We start from the raw sequence: 14,577 nt of genomic DNA, 5'->3' as shown, positions 1-14,577 counted from the left end.
ATAAAGAACTTCACAGATAAGAAGAAGCTAAAGGAGTTCATTACCACCAAACCAGTATATATGAAATTCTGAAAGATATTCTTTAAGAAGAGGAGGAAGGAAAAAAAGGTAAAGATAAAAATTATGAACAACAAATACGTATCTATCAACATGTGAATCTAAAAATCAAGTGAATAAAAAATCTGATGAACATAACTGGTGAATATAATAGAATCAGGGGCCTAGAAAGGGAGGACTGACAATATTATATGAAATGCTGAAAGATACTCTTTAAGAAGAGTAAGAAAAAGGTAAAGATAAAAATTATGAACAACAAATACGTATCTATCAACATGTGAATCTAAAAATCAAGTGAATAAAAAATCTGATGAACATAACTGGTGAATATAATAGAATCAGGGGCCTAGAAAGGGAGTGGACTGACAATTCTTGGGGGGAAAGGGTATGGGGGTGCAGGAAGAGACTGGACAAAAATCGTATACCTATGGATGAGGACAGTTAAGTGGAGGTTAAGGGCAGAGGGTGGGGTGGGAACCGGGTGGAGGGGAGCTATGGGGGGGGGAAAGAGGAACTGTAATAATCTGAACAATAAAGATTTAAAAAAAAACATGGAAAGTCTGAGAAATTATCAGCCTCAGGGAGTCTAATGAGACATAAAAAAAGGATATTTTGTAAAAACTAAGAAAATCTGAATAACTAAGGGCTTTACTGGTCATTAGTGAGATGATCAATATTTTTCCATTGTAATTACATACTTCTAATTATCACAAATGTATCACATTAATGTAAGATAACAAAGGGGAAAATGGATGAAGGGTATACAACAGTGGTTCTCAACCTTCTGGCCCTTTAAATACAGTTCCTCATGTTGTGACCCAACCATAAAATTATTTTTGTTGCTACTTCATAACTGTAATGTTGCTGCTGTTATGAATCATAACGTAAATATCTGATATGCAGGATGGTCTTAGGCAACCCCTGTGAAAGGGTTGTTCGACCGCCAAAGTGGTCGCAACCCACAGGTTGAGAACCGCTGGTATACAGGAACTGTAGTATCTTAATTTTTCTGGAAATCTAAAATATTTTTACAGTATTTCAAAGTCTGCAAGTACACACAGTCATATAAATGTATAGAAAAAAACATCTAGTGACACTAAATCAGCAATCTATGTATTCTATCTAATAAAAGGGTAATATGCAAATTAACCGTCACTCAGTCACAAAGATGGTGGCACCCATAGGCACAAGATGGCGGCGCCCAGTCCCCTCTGCCCCGCTGCTGCAATGACTGATCCTGTCAGCCCTGCTGGGGAGGAGCAGCCGCTGGCAGCAGAACAGCACAGCTGATCTGCCCTCAGGTGTCCGTGTACTCTGGCCTGCAGAGGGAGGGAGGGCGGATGGGCCTTTGGCCAGAGGACAGCTGGGGTGCAGAACGCTGGTGTCGTTGCAGGGCGGGCTGAGGGAACGCCCCCCCCCACCCCCGCATGAATTTCGTGCACCAGGCCTCTAGTCTATATATATATAAAAGGCTAATATGCAAAGTGTCCCCTTGGGAGTTTGCTCGCTCGCTATGACGTGCACTGACCACCAAGGGGCGATGCAGAACAAGGAAGGCCCCAGTTGGCCACTGGAAGGCCCAAATCGGTCCTGATTGCTGGCCAGGCCTAGGGACCCTAACCTCTAGTATTTTTATAACTTTCTTACCTACACTGTATGAGTTATTTATATGGAAGATATATACCTCTACTATTACTATGCAAGTAATTTCAGATTTAATGAGGGGAAGGCAAAAGAGAATAAAAACCAGGTTAGGCTTCTCTCTTTTTCAGCAGAAAAGTTTTATTCCTTGTAAGGACAAACAATTGAAACCACATCCAAGGCCTTTACAGACACAAACCGAAGTAGCCATTTAAAGCATTAGATATTGAGGAACAAGACATATAATAGGGGAAATGCTTCGCCATCTGAAGCTTACATCAAACTGTTCAATCGACAGCTGAACTCTGCTAGCGCTTGGATGTGATCAAGGGGGAGTACAGCTACAGAACCAAAGGAGAACAGCTGTCGTCTACAACACAAGCATTTTAAGACTACATTGGTAGGGATGTATTTCGATAGTGAAGGGAAGAGGGGAGAAGAGCTAGTTCCTTCCCACAGGGCTTTAGGTGGACTTGCAGAGGGCCACGGCAGAAAAGCGGACTTCCCCTTGCTCACGCTCAGTGAATTCTCTGCAGACCTTGGCGGCATCCTGAAAAGGAGGAATCTCATTAATGCACAAATAGCAACAACTCAAAATGAACCTTTCAAAGGGAAAGTACCAGGAAGGCCTATAAATGCTCAAAGCTCACCATGGCCAACTGTAAACTTCCCTTTAAACTGAAAAACCCAGGCTTGCCGGGCTGGCGTGGCTCAGTGGTTGAGCATCAACCTATGAATCAGGCGGTCACAGTTCAATTCCGGTTAGGGCACCATGCCCAGGTTGCAGGCTCGATCCCCAGTGTGGGGAGTGCAGCCGATCAATGATTCTCTCTCATTTATGTTTCAATCTCTCTCTCCCTTTCCCTTCCTCTATGAAATCAATAAAAATATATTATAAAACTAAAATAAAAAACCCAGGGCTTGAGACAAGAGAAAAAAATCAGGTGATAGGAAAGACTTGCACCACAGATCTGATTTCAGAAGCTTGGACCCCTTTGTTACTCCCACCAAATGCCCTTTTTCTCCCACCTTGTGCCTGGTTTTGACAACAAAACATAAAAGTTCTAATTCTGAAATTCCCAGAGTAAAGACAAATTTCTTCCAAGTAAACATTATACAAAAGAGCCTTAAAAGTTTACATATCTGGTGTTCCAGGCATAAACAAGTGATGTGTTACTAATTCTAAGACCTAGATCACAAAGACTGGTAACAGAAAATTGATTATTCCATTTTGCTTTACTGAGCACTCTCGATGTGAGAGTGGAAGACCCATCAGCTGCCTCTTGCACATCACCTATGGGGGATTGAGCCCACAAGGCATGTGCCCTGACCAGGAACTGAACTGGCAAACTTTGGGTGCACAGGACGATGCCCAGCTGAGTCACACTGGTCATGGCTCCAGACTTGTTTTTTGTTGTTTTTTTGTTTAACTGTTATCTTCAAAAGTTTCTATACTGGGTATTCCAGGTATAGACAAGTGATGCATTACTTCTCCACCAGCAAAAAGATTGCAAGCTGCTTTATTGGGACAGTGTATTTTCTTTATCATAGAGGAAAACCAAACCCGCAATATCGCAGAAGTATTACTACAGTGTTAACTAATATTAAGTGTCGGCCTCTAAAGGGAGAATAAACAATTCTCTCCAGTATATACAATGAGTTGGGACCTAAGTCATTGAAGTTTAAAATGCTTGGGTTAAGTTTATGTATCTTCTCACCAGCTTAAGTAAATTTTGTGTGTGAAGTTTGGAAATCCTAAAGCATCTTTAATCATATACAACCAGCCTCACTCAAGAATTTTCACTAATTAAGATGCTAGTTTACATTCATTTACTTTTAAATGATATTCTAATTAGAACCGGTTTTATTTTTTTTGAACAATAAGGTTTTACCTTCCCCCCTACCCCATAAATTCTACTCACATAACAGTCATAGGTATCTCATGAGGGGGTGCATTTCATGGTATTAGGATAGTGTTAGCTATGAGTCAGAATAGACCTCAGAGCTTTATTTGGAGATTTCCCCCAAGTGGGTCATGAGCAGAAATCGTGCCTCTGTTCTTTCTCTCTCCCATAAGTAAATGCTGACTCTCATGCAAATCTCCCCAATCCTGCTTCTCTAGGTCTAGTTCTCATTCTATTACTATTCTCATACCCCTGTAAATCCAAGATTAGCTCCCACTGATCTCAGGTGTGAATATCATCAAACTGGAGCAAGTGACCCTATCTCCTAGAGTGGCTTCATTTGGCCCACTAGCACCTCCAAGTTGTCAGGTCTATGATGTTCCAAAGACAGGTCTATTGCTTACAAAGGCAATATTGTACAGTGACTAGTACAGACTCTAGGGACAGACTGTAAAGATTGGAGCCGCCGAAACTGGTTTGGCTCAGTGGATAGAGCGTCGGCCTGCGGACTGAAGGGTCCCAGGTTCGGTTCCGGTCAAGGGCATGTACCTGGGTTGTGGGCACTTCCCCGGTGGGGGATGTGCAGGAGGCAGCTGATCGATGTTTCTAACTCTCTATCTCTCTCTCTTCCTCTCTGTAAAAAATCAATAAAATATATTTAAAAAAAAAAGAAAGATTGGAGCCATAGCTCTGCCATTTAAGTCATTGACCTTGGGCATCACTTAACCTCTGCACCTCCGTTTCTTCATCTGGAAAATGTGGAAAATTAATACCTGCCTCCCAGTCTCCTTAGAAGGATTCCATAAAAGCTCTAAGTCAGTTAGAAGGGCACCTAGGTCAGGGGTCAGCAAACTGCAGCCTGGGCACCAAATCCAGTCTGCTGCCTGTTTTTGTGACTCAAGTTTCAGTGCAATAGCCACACACATTCATTTATCCATTGTCTATGGGCTGCTCTGGAGCTGAAACAGCAGAATTGAATATATGCAATGGGCCATATGCCACCCAAAGCTAAAACATCTTCTGTCTGAAAAAGTTTGTCAACCTCCAGTCTGCACACAGCAAGTGCTAAAAAAACCCCAAAAACCTAGCTGTATTACAAATGCAGTCGTAATAGAAATGCAGTAGCATTTTTATTTAATCACAATTAAATAATTCCCCTTATAACAGCAAACTGATTCAACTGTGGAGACTCGTTTTCAGGGTGAAGAGGCCTAGAGCAGCCTCCCAGCTCTGGTCCAGAACTAAGAGGTTTCTGTGGTCACTTGTTTGGGATGTTTACACTGTGATCCTGGATCTTAAAGTTCTTGGCAGGCATGTTTTGAATCTACTTCTCTCATCCTATTAACAGCGGACCAAGTGGGAAGAAAAGGCTCCTGAAATTGACTGCCTAACCAGAATCCATAATACACTACCTACAAAACTGACCCAAGTCCAGCAGCCCAGGACGGATGAGGAAAGGCTCAGGCTGCTGTTCCACGAGTCGTTAGCTATGATGTGATCTGACAAGAGGACAATGGTCACCTTAATCCCGCAAAGAGGCAGCGCCCTGGCTTTCCGGCTACTTCTCACTGTGGGCTAGCGACGGCACACGACACAGATTAGTCAGGGCTGCTCTGGAGGATCCTGGTGAAAACCACTTGCTGTACAATAAGGTAGGGAGGATTACTAAAATGATCTCTAAGCCCCAAAGAATGCTATTAACTCAAGTGATTGCTGCTGGCTGGATTGAAAAAGTGTTAGCACTTTAGAACAGGCAGTTGGCTAAAGAGACGTGGGCCTCACTGGGGATGGATTCCAAAGCTCACCTGCAGCAGCGAGTCCTCTGCACTGGTGCCGTGGTTCACCGGAAAAGGCATTCGTCCATCTACAACGAAGAAGCCAGGCGTGTCAATTTTCTATGCACATTTTCTGGCTACTGGGCTTGTCCGGCCTAAAGGGAGGTTTTAGATTCTTCCAAATACCATTGCCACTCCCACAAAGGAAGCCTAGTTATAAAGCAACATGCTGGCAATGAGGTCAAGTGCTCGTAGATAATCCATCCCAGGCAATTCTCACCAAAAGTAACAAGATCATAGCCCAATCCAGCCACCCTAGCTGAAGGACTTGTGCCCCATCCCCTGGGAAGGACCCCAGAGCAAAAGGCAGGTTCAAGCTCTAAGGTGCAGGAAGGTGGAGGCAGGCAGGGCCCCTTGAGATGTGCCCCTCAGTGAATGCCGATGAGCTATTTACTCAGAGGCAGTGTCTGGACTTGAGACCACACAGCTTTCTCCATTCATACAAAGAGGACGACTTTTACCAGGTGGATAATCTTTCTTGTTGCCATCTACCAGTGAACAGACATTACCCCAACATGTACAAATCCATTTACACTAACAAGGTCATATTTAGGCATTTATCTTTTCCCCAAAGTATTCCCTGTCTGAAAAGAATGATGCCAGAGATCCTATGCTGACAGTGCTGCAGCGGAAAAGTGAGAAGAAAAAATTGAACTCTCGCCTCCACTGGTGCTGGACTGGTCTCCTTACTGGTCTGACTAAAGCCATCATTTGGCAGGTGAGTTGCCCAAAGGGAAGGACTGGGCAGCACAAAGGGTTAAGTTCCCCCATGAGAATACCGTTGTTCTTGGCTTCATAAACAATGATATACTAAAGTGCTATAAAGTTACATGTCAATACTGTAAAAGGAAATAAGTATGAAAGAAAGAAACTGTATTAAATTCCAAAAATGGAGTGAAACGTACCAAGTTCATAAAGGTGGCCATCCACGTTGTTAAACAGAATAAAATGAAAGTTCACTTTGTCATCTACCTGAAAAGAGCCAAGAAATTTTTTTGCAAATGAGTATTTTATAAAGTAGAATGTAATTTCTTAAAAATAAATATAATGTAGCCCTAGCAGATTTGGGCCAGTGGATAGAGCATCGGCCTGAGGACTGAAGGGTCCCAGTTCGATTCCAGTCAAGGGCACGAACCTCGGTTGCAGGCTCTACTTGGCCCTGGTTGGGGCTCATACAGGAGGCAACCAATCGATGTGTTTCTCTCACATCGATATTTCTCTGTCTTTCCCTCTCTAAAAATAAATGGGAAAATATACTTGGGTGAGGATTCAAAAAAAACTTAAAAAATGTAATATGTAATAAATATAATACGCTTGAACCATCTGCTCGTGTATGTATTTTTTTTTCTAATTTTAATGTTTTTTATTGATTTCAGGGAGGAAGGGAGAGGAAGAGATAGAAACATTAATGATGAGAGAGAATCATTGATCAACTGCCTCCTGCACTCCCCTACTGAGAATCGAGCCCGCAACCCAGGCATGTGTCCTGACCAGGAATCAAGCCCTGACCTCCTGGTTCATAGGTCAACGCTCAAACACTGAGCCACAGAGGCCAGGCTTGCTTGTGTATTTTTAAAGTTATTATAGGTAACATTTATGTATTTCCTAAATATTGGGCTCTAATCTAAGCGCAGTAAAATAGATAGACTGTAGCTCTCAGAACTGACTTGCTTTTTACTGAAGAGAAAATTCAGGCTTATGGGATAAGTATCTCATCCAAGGTCAAGACGAGAAAGTGCCAGAGCAAACTCTCATCACAGAGGCAGTGTAGCTGCCTTAAACCTATTTAACATTTGACTAGAAGGCTCTGTGCAGATTAATGGTACATGAGCCTTCTGGAAATTGTCAGTCCTTGTTTGTGGATCTTACTATACCCAACCATCTGTGAGAATAATATGTGAAGTGCTCCATTACTAGGTGGGGTGTTACTCATTCGGATGTAAACGAAATACTATCAGCCTGCATTTACTCAAGGAAATGCCAACCGCCAATTAGATTTCTGAGCGCCATTTCTTATAAGCAGGTCTGGTCAAAGCGCGGTGCCAGTAGGACTTTTCGGTGTTAACTGGCCTTGGGTGGAAAACAACATTTGCTGTGTCCCAGGAAGAGGTCACTGCACATATTTTAGGGAAAACACAGGTGGCACCTGGGCAGCCTGGCTCTGACTTGTATTTGCACTTACCCGACACTGGCCTTCCTGGGCCACAGCGTCATGGGCTGTCTGAATGGCCTGGAGACAAAGAGAGAACCCTTAGCACAAAACCTTCCAGCGTTACTGAAAAAGCCATGCTCTGGAAGTTCTCCTCCTACCTCATTCTTTTCAAAGCATTTTGCTCTGTCTTCAGGGGACAACTTCTCCGTTTCAGAAAGAAACTGTTTCAGGATTGACCCATCCTCTTTAAAAAAAGAATACAAATATTAGTCTAGATAAAATAATGCAAATGGGTACACATTTATTGGTGATTTAAGCTATTGCAGCCAGTCATGTTTAGCGACCTGAGTTTTCACTGTGGCCTCTAAGGATGTGGATGGGTTGTACCCTCTGCCCCAGACTCTTGCCCACCACGCCCCCGTCACTGCATTCGGCCTGAGAACTCTCCATTCCTCATGTGCCAAGCCTTCCTCTGCTCCCCAACTCCCTTCACCTCCCATCTCATATTTATCTGCCAATCTCTTAACATCACTTTGTTACAGCACTTATCCATTGGTAACACATATCTGTGAGCTTTTTAGTGCCATAAAATGAAACTGTCTTATCTACTGCCGAATCTACAGCCCCTGGCAATGCACAATTAATGTGAACTGCACACATGATGTAACAATGACAATCTAATCTAATAAACCAGTTCTCAACCAAGATTTTTCTTTCAGGGTAGAAAATGCAAGATTAGTAATACAGTTATCCAGGATAGATATTAACCTAAGGGTCTTAAATAGAAATGTAAAAAGCCAAATAGTCCGGCCTAGAGGGAGCCGAGAGCCGACAACTGATGACTAACGTTAAGTGTTTCAGCCGACAAGACAACTGATGATTAACCTTAAGTGTTTCGTCAGCGCTCAGTGTGGCTAAGTCTAGGAGACACTGACTACCCAGCCAGATCCAGAAAAACTTCAAATTTCAAAAAGACCTCAACTTGAACTTTCAGCTCTAAACTTTAAAAAAGTAAATGTATTAAATTGGTACTATTCAAAATTTGGAAGTGATAGGAATCCTCTTAACTTTATGAGGAGGACTGTGATTCAGATTAAGCCTTTAACACCATCATGACCACGGTTACAAAAAATTACGGTGTTTGCTAATCTCAAGAACACAGCAGTCAAAATACAGTGAGACCCACTGCAGAAGTAGAAAGGATCAAGCTGCAACTGTCTAATACAGCTCAATCAAGTTAATATTTGTAAAAGCAACTTCTAGAAGATCTGGGTGTTTACGGCCAGGCAGGTGATTTTTTAATTTATTTTTTACTGCAAAGGTTATCAGTATTATAGTCTTGGCCACACTTTCCTTGAAAAAGAAGTATCTGACCTGCTCTAAGCAACAGTGTGGACTATTAGTTGAAATTATTCCGTTCTTAACCACCCACCTGTTGTCGAAATCAGATTGCTATCTATTTTTGTAATTAAAGTTTTGGTGGCCGAAACTGGTTTGGCTCAGTGGATAGAGCCTCGGCCTGCGGACTGAAAGGTCCCAGGTTCAATTCCAGTCAAGGGCATGTACCTTGGTTGTGGGCACATCCCTAGTAGGAGATGTGCAGGAGGCAGCTGATCGATGTTTCTCTCTCATCGATGTTTCTAACTCTCTATGTCTCTCCCTTCCTCTCTGTAAAAAATCAATAAAAAAAATATATTTAAAAAAAAAAAAGTTTTGGTGGAACACAGCCACATCCATTGGTTCACATCGTGTCGATGGCTGATTTTTGCACAAGGGCAGAGACCATAGGGCCCTCAAGCCTGGAAGATTTACTCTCAGGCCTTTTAAGAAAGTTTGCTGACTCCTGGCCTTCAGACATAATAACCTTGTATTTTAACACATTCTAGTGCTACTAATTGTGCCTCTGAGAAGCTTTAGGGCTGAGCCCCACTCATTTCTTCCACATCCTCCATAGTATCCGTGGAAGGTGGGCTAAAGCCCCTGACCTGTTCACAGCTGAATCCTTTCAAAGGTGCTGCTGTGCCTCTGCAGGAACCGTCACCCAGCTGCTCTAAGCCAGCGGTCGCCAACCTTTCAGACCTCACGGACGACCAGTAGTCCACTGGTTGGTGACTGCTGCTCTAAGCTGTTTTGGTTCTCTCCTGTTGCTTACGAAACACGGTACCATTAAAGACAGGTCCTAACTGTTAATGTTTCAGGGGTTAACATCTCTAATTCTCCAGAATCACTGAGACACACTTTCCAAATTCCAGTTTGTCTTGGTTATTGGCCACTGCATGTATAAGTCCAATGGTGCCACAGGAGTTCCCAATGGTCTGCTTCATGAAGTACACTTTAGGGCTGACTTCTTGTCCCTTAAGTTCTTCAACCTGTTTTTTCCTGAAGTTCTCATGCTGTAAATGTAAAAAACATGCTAATATCTCAAAATGAAAACGCAAAGAACAGATGGTAGCACAGTAAGTTCTACCACCTAAACGAAACACAAATAGGATGTGTGACCAGGAGTCTTGGTTCGACATGCCAGCCAAGGCCAAGGGCAGAGACCATAGGGCCCTCAAGCCTGAAAGATTTACTCTCAGGCCTTTTAAGAAAGTTTGCTGACTCTTGGCGCCTAGGTAATGGCCTGCCTGTCCCTCAGGCCCACACCAGCCCGTGTTCTGAGAGGTTCTGAGACTCCACCCTGATGCTGCAGTGCAGTAATGGCCTTGGATATTGCCCAAGGCTTGTCTAGACACCACTGCAGCCTTTTAGCTGGAAATGGATGATGTCATGAAGTTAAAAAACAGACAAGTTCATTATATTAAATAGAAATGTAAAGAGCCAAAGAGTTTTCTTCCTTTAACACCAACAATGACTATATTTCACATGGGCATCCCGATCAAGCTTTGGTTAATGCAACAGCCAAGAGTACCAGCCGGTTTATAGCCCACTATTGTTTTGTGTTTTTTTTAAATATATTTTATTGATTTTTCACAGAGAGGAAGGGAGAGAAACAGAGAGTTAGGAACATCGATGAGAGAGAAACATCGATCAGCTGCCTCCTGCACATGTCCCACTGGGGATGTGCCTGCAACCCAGGTACATGCCCTTGACCGGAATCGAACCTGGGACCTTTCAGTCTGCAGACCGACGCTCCATATACGCCAAACCCGTTTCGGCAGCCCACTATTCTTTAACATTCTACTTCTGTTCTATCCACGTATACCTCTCTTTAAAAACAAAACAAGCCTTAACTTAAAGGCACAATTTAAAGAATTTTATGACTCCCTCTCCCCCCCCCCTTTTTTTATGAAGGAAAAACAACTGGCTTAGGGTGCTGGCTGTGGTTGCACAGAAACTCCTCCTCATCCTACAAAAGGAAGATGTGACACCTGTTTGTCCCTGCCAGCTACACAGTTTGTGGACAGATGAGCAATGGGAGGTGAGGGAGAGGGTACAGATCAGTAAATCAATGAGACTAGTTTTTCCCAAAGCATCCATTAGCTAGCTCTTTGTACAGTCACTCAGTGGGCTTGTCTGAACCTCTCACTGACCCGTTTTAAAGACCTTACAGGTATGACTTCTCAGGTAAAAGCATTGTGCTGATGCTACAGAAGCACTGCTCCCCATAACCAGTGTAATTCAGACAAAATATTTCCAATTCTAGTAGCCTTCCCTTACTGTACAGGGAACTGAAGTTCAGGCCTTATCTGTGGCACCCTCAGAGGAATATGATCTGTTGTCCCACAAAATCAACTTAACTCCAACCAGTAGGAAGTTCTAGCACAGTGATGGTGAACCTATGACACCTCTGACAGGCGAACTCATTTTTTTGGTTGACCTTTCTTTGTTAAATGGCATTTAAATATATAAAATAAATATCAAAAATATAAGTTTTTGTTTTACTGTGGTTGCAAATATCAAAAAATTTCAATGTGACACGGCACCAAAGTTAGGGTTTTTCAAAATGCCGACACGCCGAGCTCAAAAGGTTCGCCATCACTGTTCTAGCACCATGGATCTACTAGATCCTTAAATTGAGTTACTCATTGACTATTAAGGTTTTTCACTTTTCTAGGTTAATTAAACATTTTAAAATGGGAGAGCACCATCCTTTAGGGTTGTTTGAGCTCTTGCGTGGATACACTTATTGAAATATTCATTATCACTTAACATTAATATTTTAGAGTGGTCCATTTAGGATCTAATAACATTCTCTTAGACAACATTAAATGCTTTTTAAATTAACCTTGTTTGAAAGTCAAGCTACAGAACCTCAACTTTTCTTTGCATTTGCTTTGGTGTTTAGCCCAGTAGGTATTTTGTATTGCAGAACAGGTGCTCAGTAAATCTGACAGACTGAACTGGAGCTAAAAAAAAAAAAACACAAAAAACCCTCATTATTGAGCTCTTTCAAACATAAAATGTTCAAATCACAGTGTGCTCTAACAAGAACCACTTGATCCGGCAAAAGGAGATCGGTGGGCTTTTCAAAGACAAACATGCTGCGCCACTGCCTCCCAGAGGCCTGGCGAGTGAGAGCTACTCAAAACCTCCGAGTCATCATGGTTCCTCTAGCAAGAAAGCTGAGGGGCTCAAATAAGACAGGAGGTTGCATTTCATTTGGCCAACAGAGACGTTAATTAGGCATGCAATTTTTTGGCAGTTCTGTTTTTACCTAAGTAAAAGTGCTGGCAATAAAAAAACATGTCCCTGGGATTATCCTAACAGTTTTAATAAGGGTGTTTAACCCATTTATAGGAGGAACACCTGGGACTTCCCATAAGACTTAATTTATGCAGAGGATGCTTCTGGTGCTGGAACTCACTCTGTGTTTGGAATGATGCCCCAAATGCGAACGCCTCAAGTTTTGTTACAGGAAATGTTCAACCACTCCCAAATCAGGGGTCAAGTGACAGCAATAGGAGATAGACAATACCATGCAGATTAGTGGAATTCCATACATCGCAAGACAACCATTAACCCAGCTACCTTTTTTATATCTGATGCTCAGTCTTTGAGGTACATATATCCATGCACACTTGTAGGAAGAAGACCATCTAAAGGGAAATGAAAAGGTATTTCCAAGACTGCTCTAATGCCCACCTATTTCATTTAGCCACAAGGTCAGAGAGGAAAGAGGATTAAGAGAGGTGGAAGGAGGTTCCCATACAGGAACCATATACAAGTGATTAAGCTTTTTTTCCAAAAGCACACTGGTGAGGCTAAAACCCAAGTGTGCATGCTGTAGAAGGTGGAAGAGTGGGGAGAATTCCGGGAGACCACAGGGGACACAGGCAGTGGAAGTGGAGAATTAAAGAACCTATTGTTTTCATGTGCTTTAGGCAAGCCCATCCCCCTCCATTTACTAGCAAGGTGACAGCCTTTTAAAGGGAAACAACCAGCCAGGCCTTGGCATGGAAGGTTCAGAAAAGCCTAGGTTCAAAGGACTTGTGAGTAGGATGAATTACTTCCCCGAGGGATGATAATTTGGAATTACTTCTCTTCCCAATGTGAGGCAATGGTGGATGGGTGAAGACGAGCAATAAGCTCTACTACAATAGGAGCCCCAAAGAGTAGGCACCAAGGGTGTGGGCTCCTCCCTCCACCCATCCCCCCCAGGGAGAGGGCAGTTTTGCCCGGTGTGGGCGCTCGGGACAGCTGAAGAGTAGCCTGGAGTCTATACTATCCTCAAAGCCGCCTTCTGGTTTGGGAGAGGCGAGGCGCGCACCGCGGGCCCCACGCCCTACCTGGGCGGTGAGTGGGAACAGCAGCAGCAGCGCGCAGGCGGGCGCCGGCACCGAGCTCAGCGCGTCCTCCTCCAGCCCCAACACGTCCACAAAGCGCCACTGGCCGGCGCCCCCCAGCCGGGCCAGCACCTACGGAGAGGAGACAAGGCGGCCAGGCTCGGGGAGGCAGGCACCCGCAGCGCTCCCATCCGAGCCTGGGAGGAGTCTCCGCCCGGCCCCCCACCCCGCCAGGGCGATGACACAGCACAAAGCGCGGCCCGCACGTGGCTCCGGCGAAGCCCGAGCACCCGAGTCCCGCAGCCCCAGCCACGCCCGCGGGAGGTCGGCCGGGCGCTCGCGGGAGGGGGCCGCCTCTCCTCCACCTGCACCCCACCCCGCCCCCGATGCGGGGGCCGAGGGAGAGCGTCCCGACCGCGCCCAGCCCGGCTCCTCGGGAGCACCCAGGGCGCCGCTAGGTCACTGCGAACCCGCCGGAGCAGGTGGGCGCCTTCCTCCGCCTCGGCCTCGGCTCGGCTCTTCTGGTGGGGGAGGGGCAGAGGCCACGCGAGATGCCACTCACTTTGTTCAGCATCTGAAAGGCAAATGCAAAGAAAAACACAACAATGAAACCAGCCAGCGTTCCGGCTGCCTGGCGTGGGCTGACCCCCAGACAAGCGCTCCCGGGGCCACGGTGCACCTGCCGCTCACCTCGGGGTTGATCTCCATGGGTTTGAGCTGCATCTTCGCCGACCACAGGTGAGGCCCGTCGCCAGAGAAGAGGAAAAACAGCGAGCGGAGCCGCCCAGGCCGCCGCTATAAAGCGCCGGCCTGACGCACTGTGGGTGCCTGCGCAGGGGGGTCGGGGCAAGACCAACGAGGGGGAAACGGCCGGTTTCAGCAAAACGGACGCGAACCCCCCCCTCTGCGCCGGGCGGAGTGGTTCGGCCGGGCCCCCAAACCTTGCAGTCTCACTCGCTGGTGAGATAATCCGGCGGCGGTGGGGATGGGTTTGTGGGTGGGCGCTCCCGGAGTGTATGGAACGGTCCTAATTTTTTGCGAAGTTTCTGGAAACTCGTCCTTTGTACCATTTCAGTTACCTGAAATCTCAGGGCTTCTGAAGCGTTGAGAAAAAGCTCAAATTCAACAGGTACATATTTAATATGAATATAAATATGTTTCCCACATCTCGCAGCAGTTTGCATTTGACCGTAGCCAATTCATCCTCCATGTTAAATCAGACCAGTAGCGAATTTCGTCCTTTAATTGACTGACTAGAATAA

General features: G+C 44.8%; 1 protein-coding gene across 1 annotated transcript; it reads right to left on the bottom strand.

The window, feature by feature from the left end:
- Positions 1-1,808: 1,808 nt before the first annotated feature.
- Positions 1,809-14,116, bottom strand: UCHL1 (ubiquitin C-terminal hydrolase L1). Its single transcript, XM_006759327.2, has 9 exons — positions 14,006-14,116; positions 13,878-13,889; positions 13,319-13,447; positions 9,832-9,982; positions 7,748-7,833; positions 7,620-7,667; positions 6,343-6,409; positions 5,408-5,466; positions 1,809-2,248 (listed from the first exon to the last, which is right to left on the bottom strand). Exons 1-9 carry the CDS (start codon positions 14,036-14,038, stop codon positions 2,162-2,164), a joined length of 672 nt encoding a protein of 223 aa, XP_006759390.1. The 5' UTR covers positions 14,039-14,116; the 3' UTR covers positions 1,809-2,161.
- Positions 14,117-14,577: the final 461 nt, after the last annotated feature.

The sequence above is a fragment of the Myotis davidii genome, unplaced genomic scaffold, assembly GCF_000327345.1.
Source record: "Myotis davidii unplaced genomic scaffold, ASM32734v1 scaffold235, whole genome shotgun sequence".
Lineage (NCBI taxonomy): Eukaryota > Metazoa > Chordata > Mammalia > Chiroptera > Vespertilionidae > Myotis > Myotis davidii.
The sequence above is the reverse complement of the archived record's forward strand: the minus strand, read 5'-3'. Positions and strand labels throughout refer to the sequence as shown.

Excerpts from the sequence above, each read along its gene's own strand:
- UCHL1 (XM_006759327.2), bottom strand. The coding sequence starts at position 14,038 with ATGCAGCTCAAACCCATGGAGATCAACCCCGAG. Across the intron at positions 6,410-7,619 it reads CCCAGGAAGGCCAGTGTCGG|GTAGATGACAAAGTGAACTT; the intron begins GTAAGTGCAAAT and ends GGCTCTTTTCAG. Across the intron at positions 5,467-6,342 it reads TGGCCACCTTTATGAACTTG|ATGGACGAATGCCTTTTCCG; the intron begins GTACGTTTCACT and ends TCTTCGTTGTAG.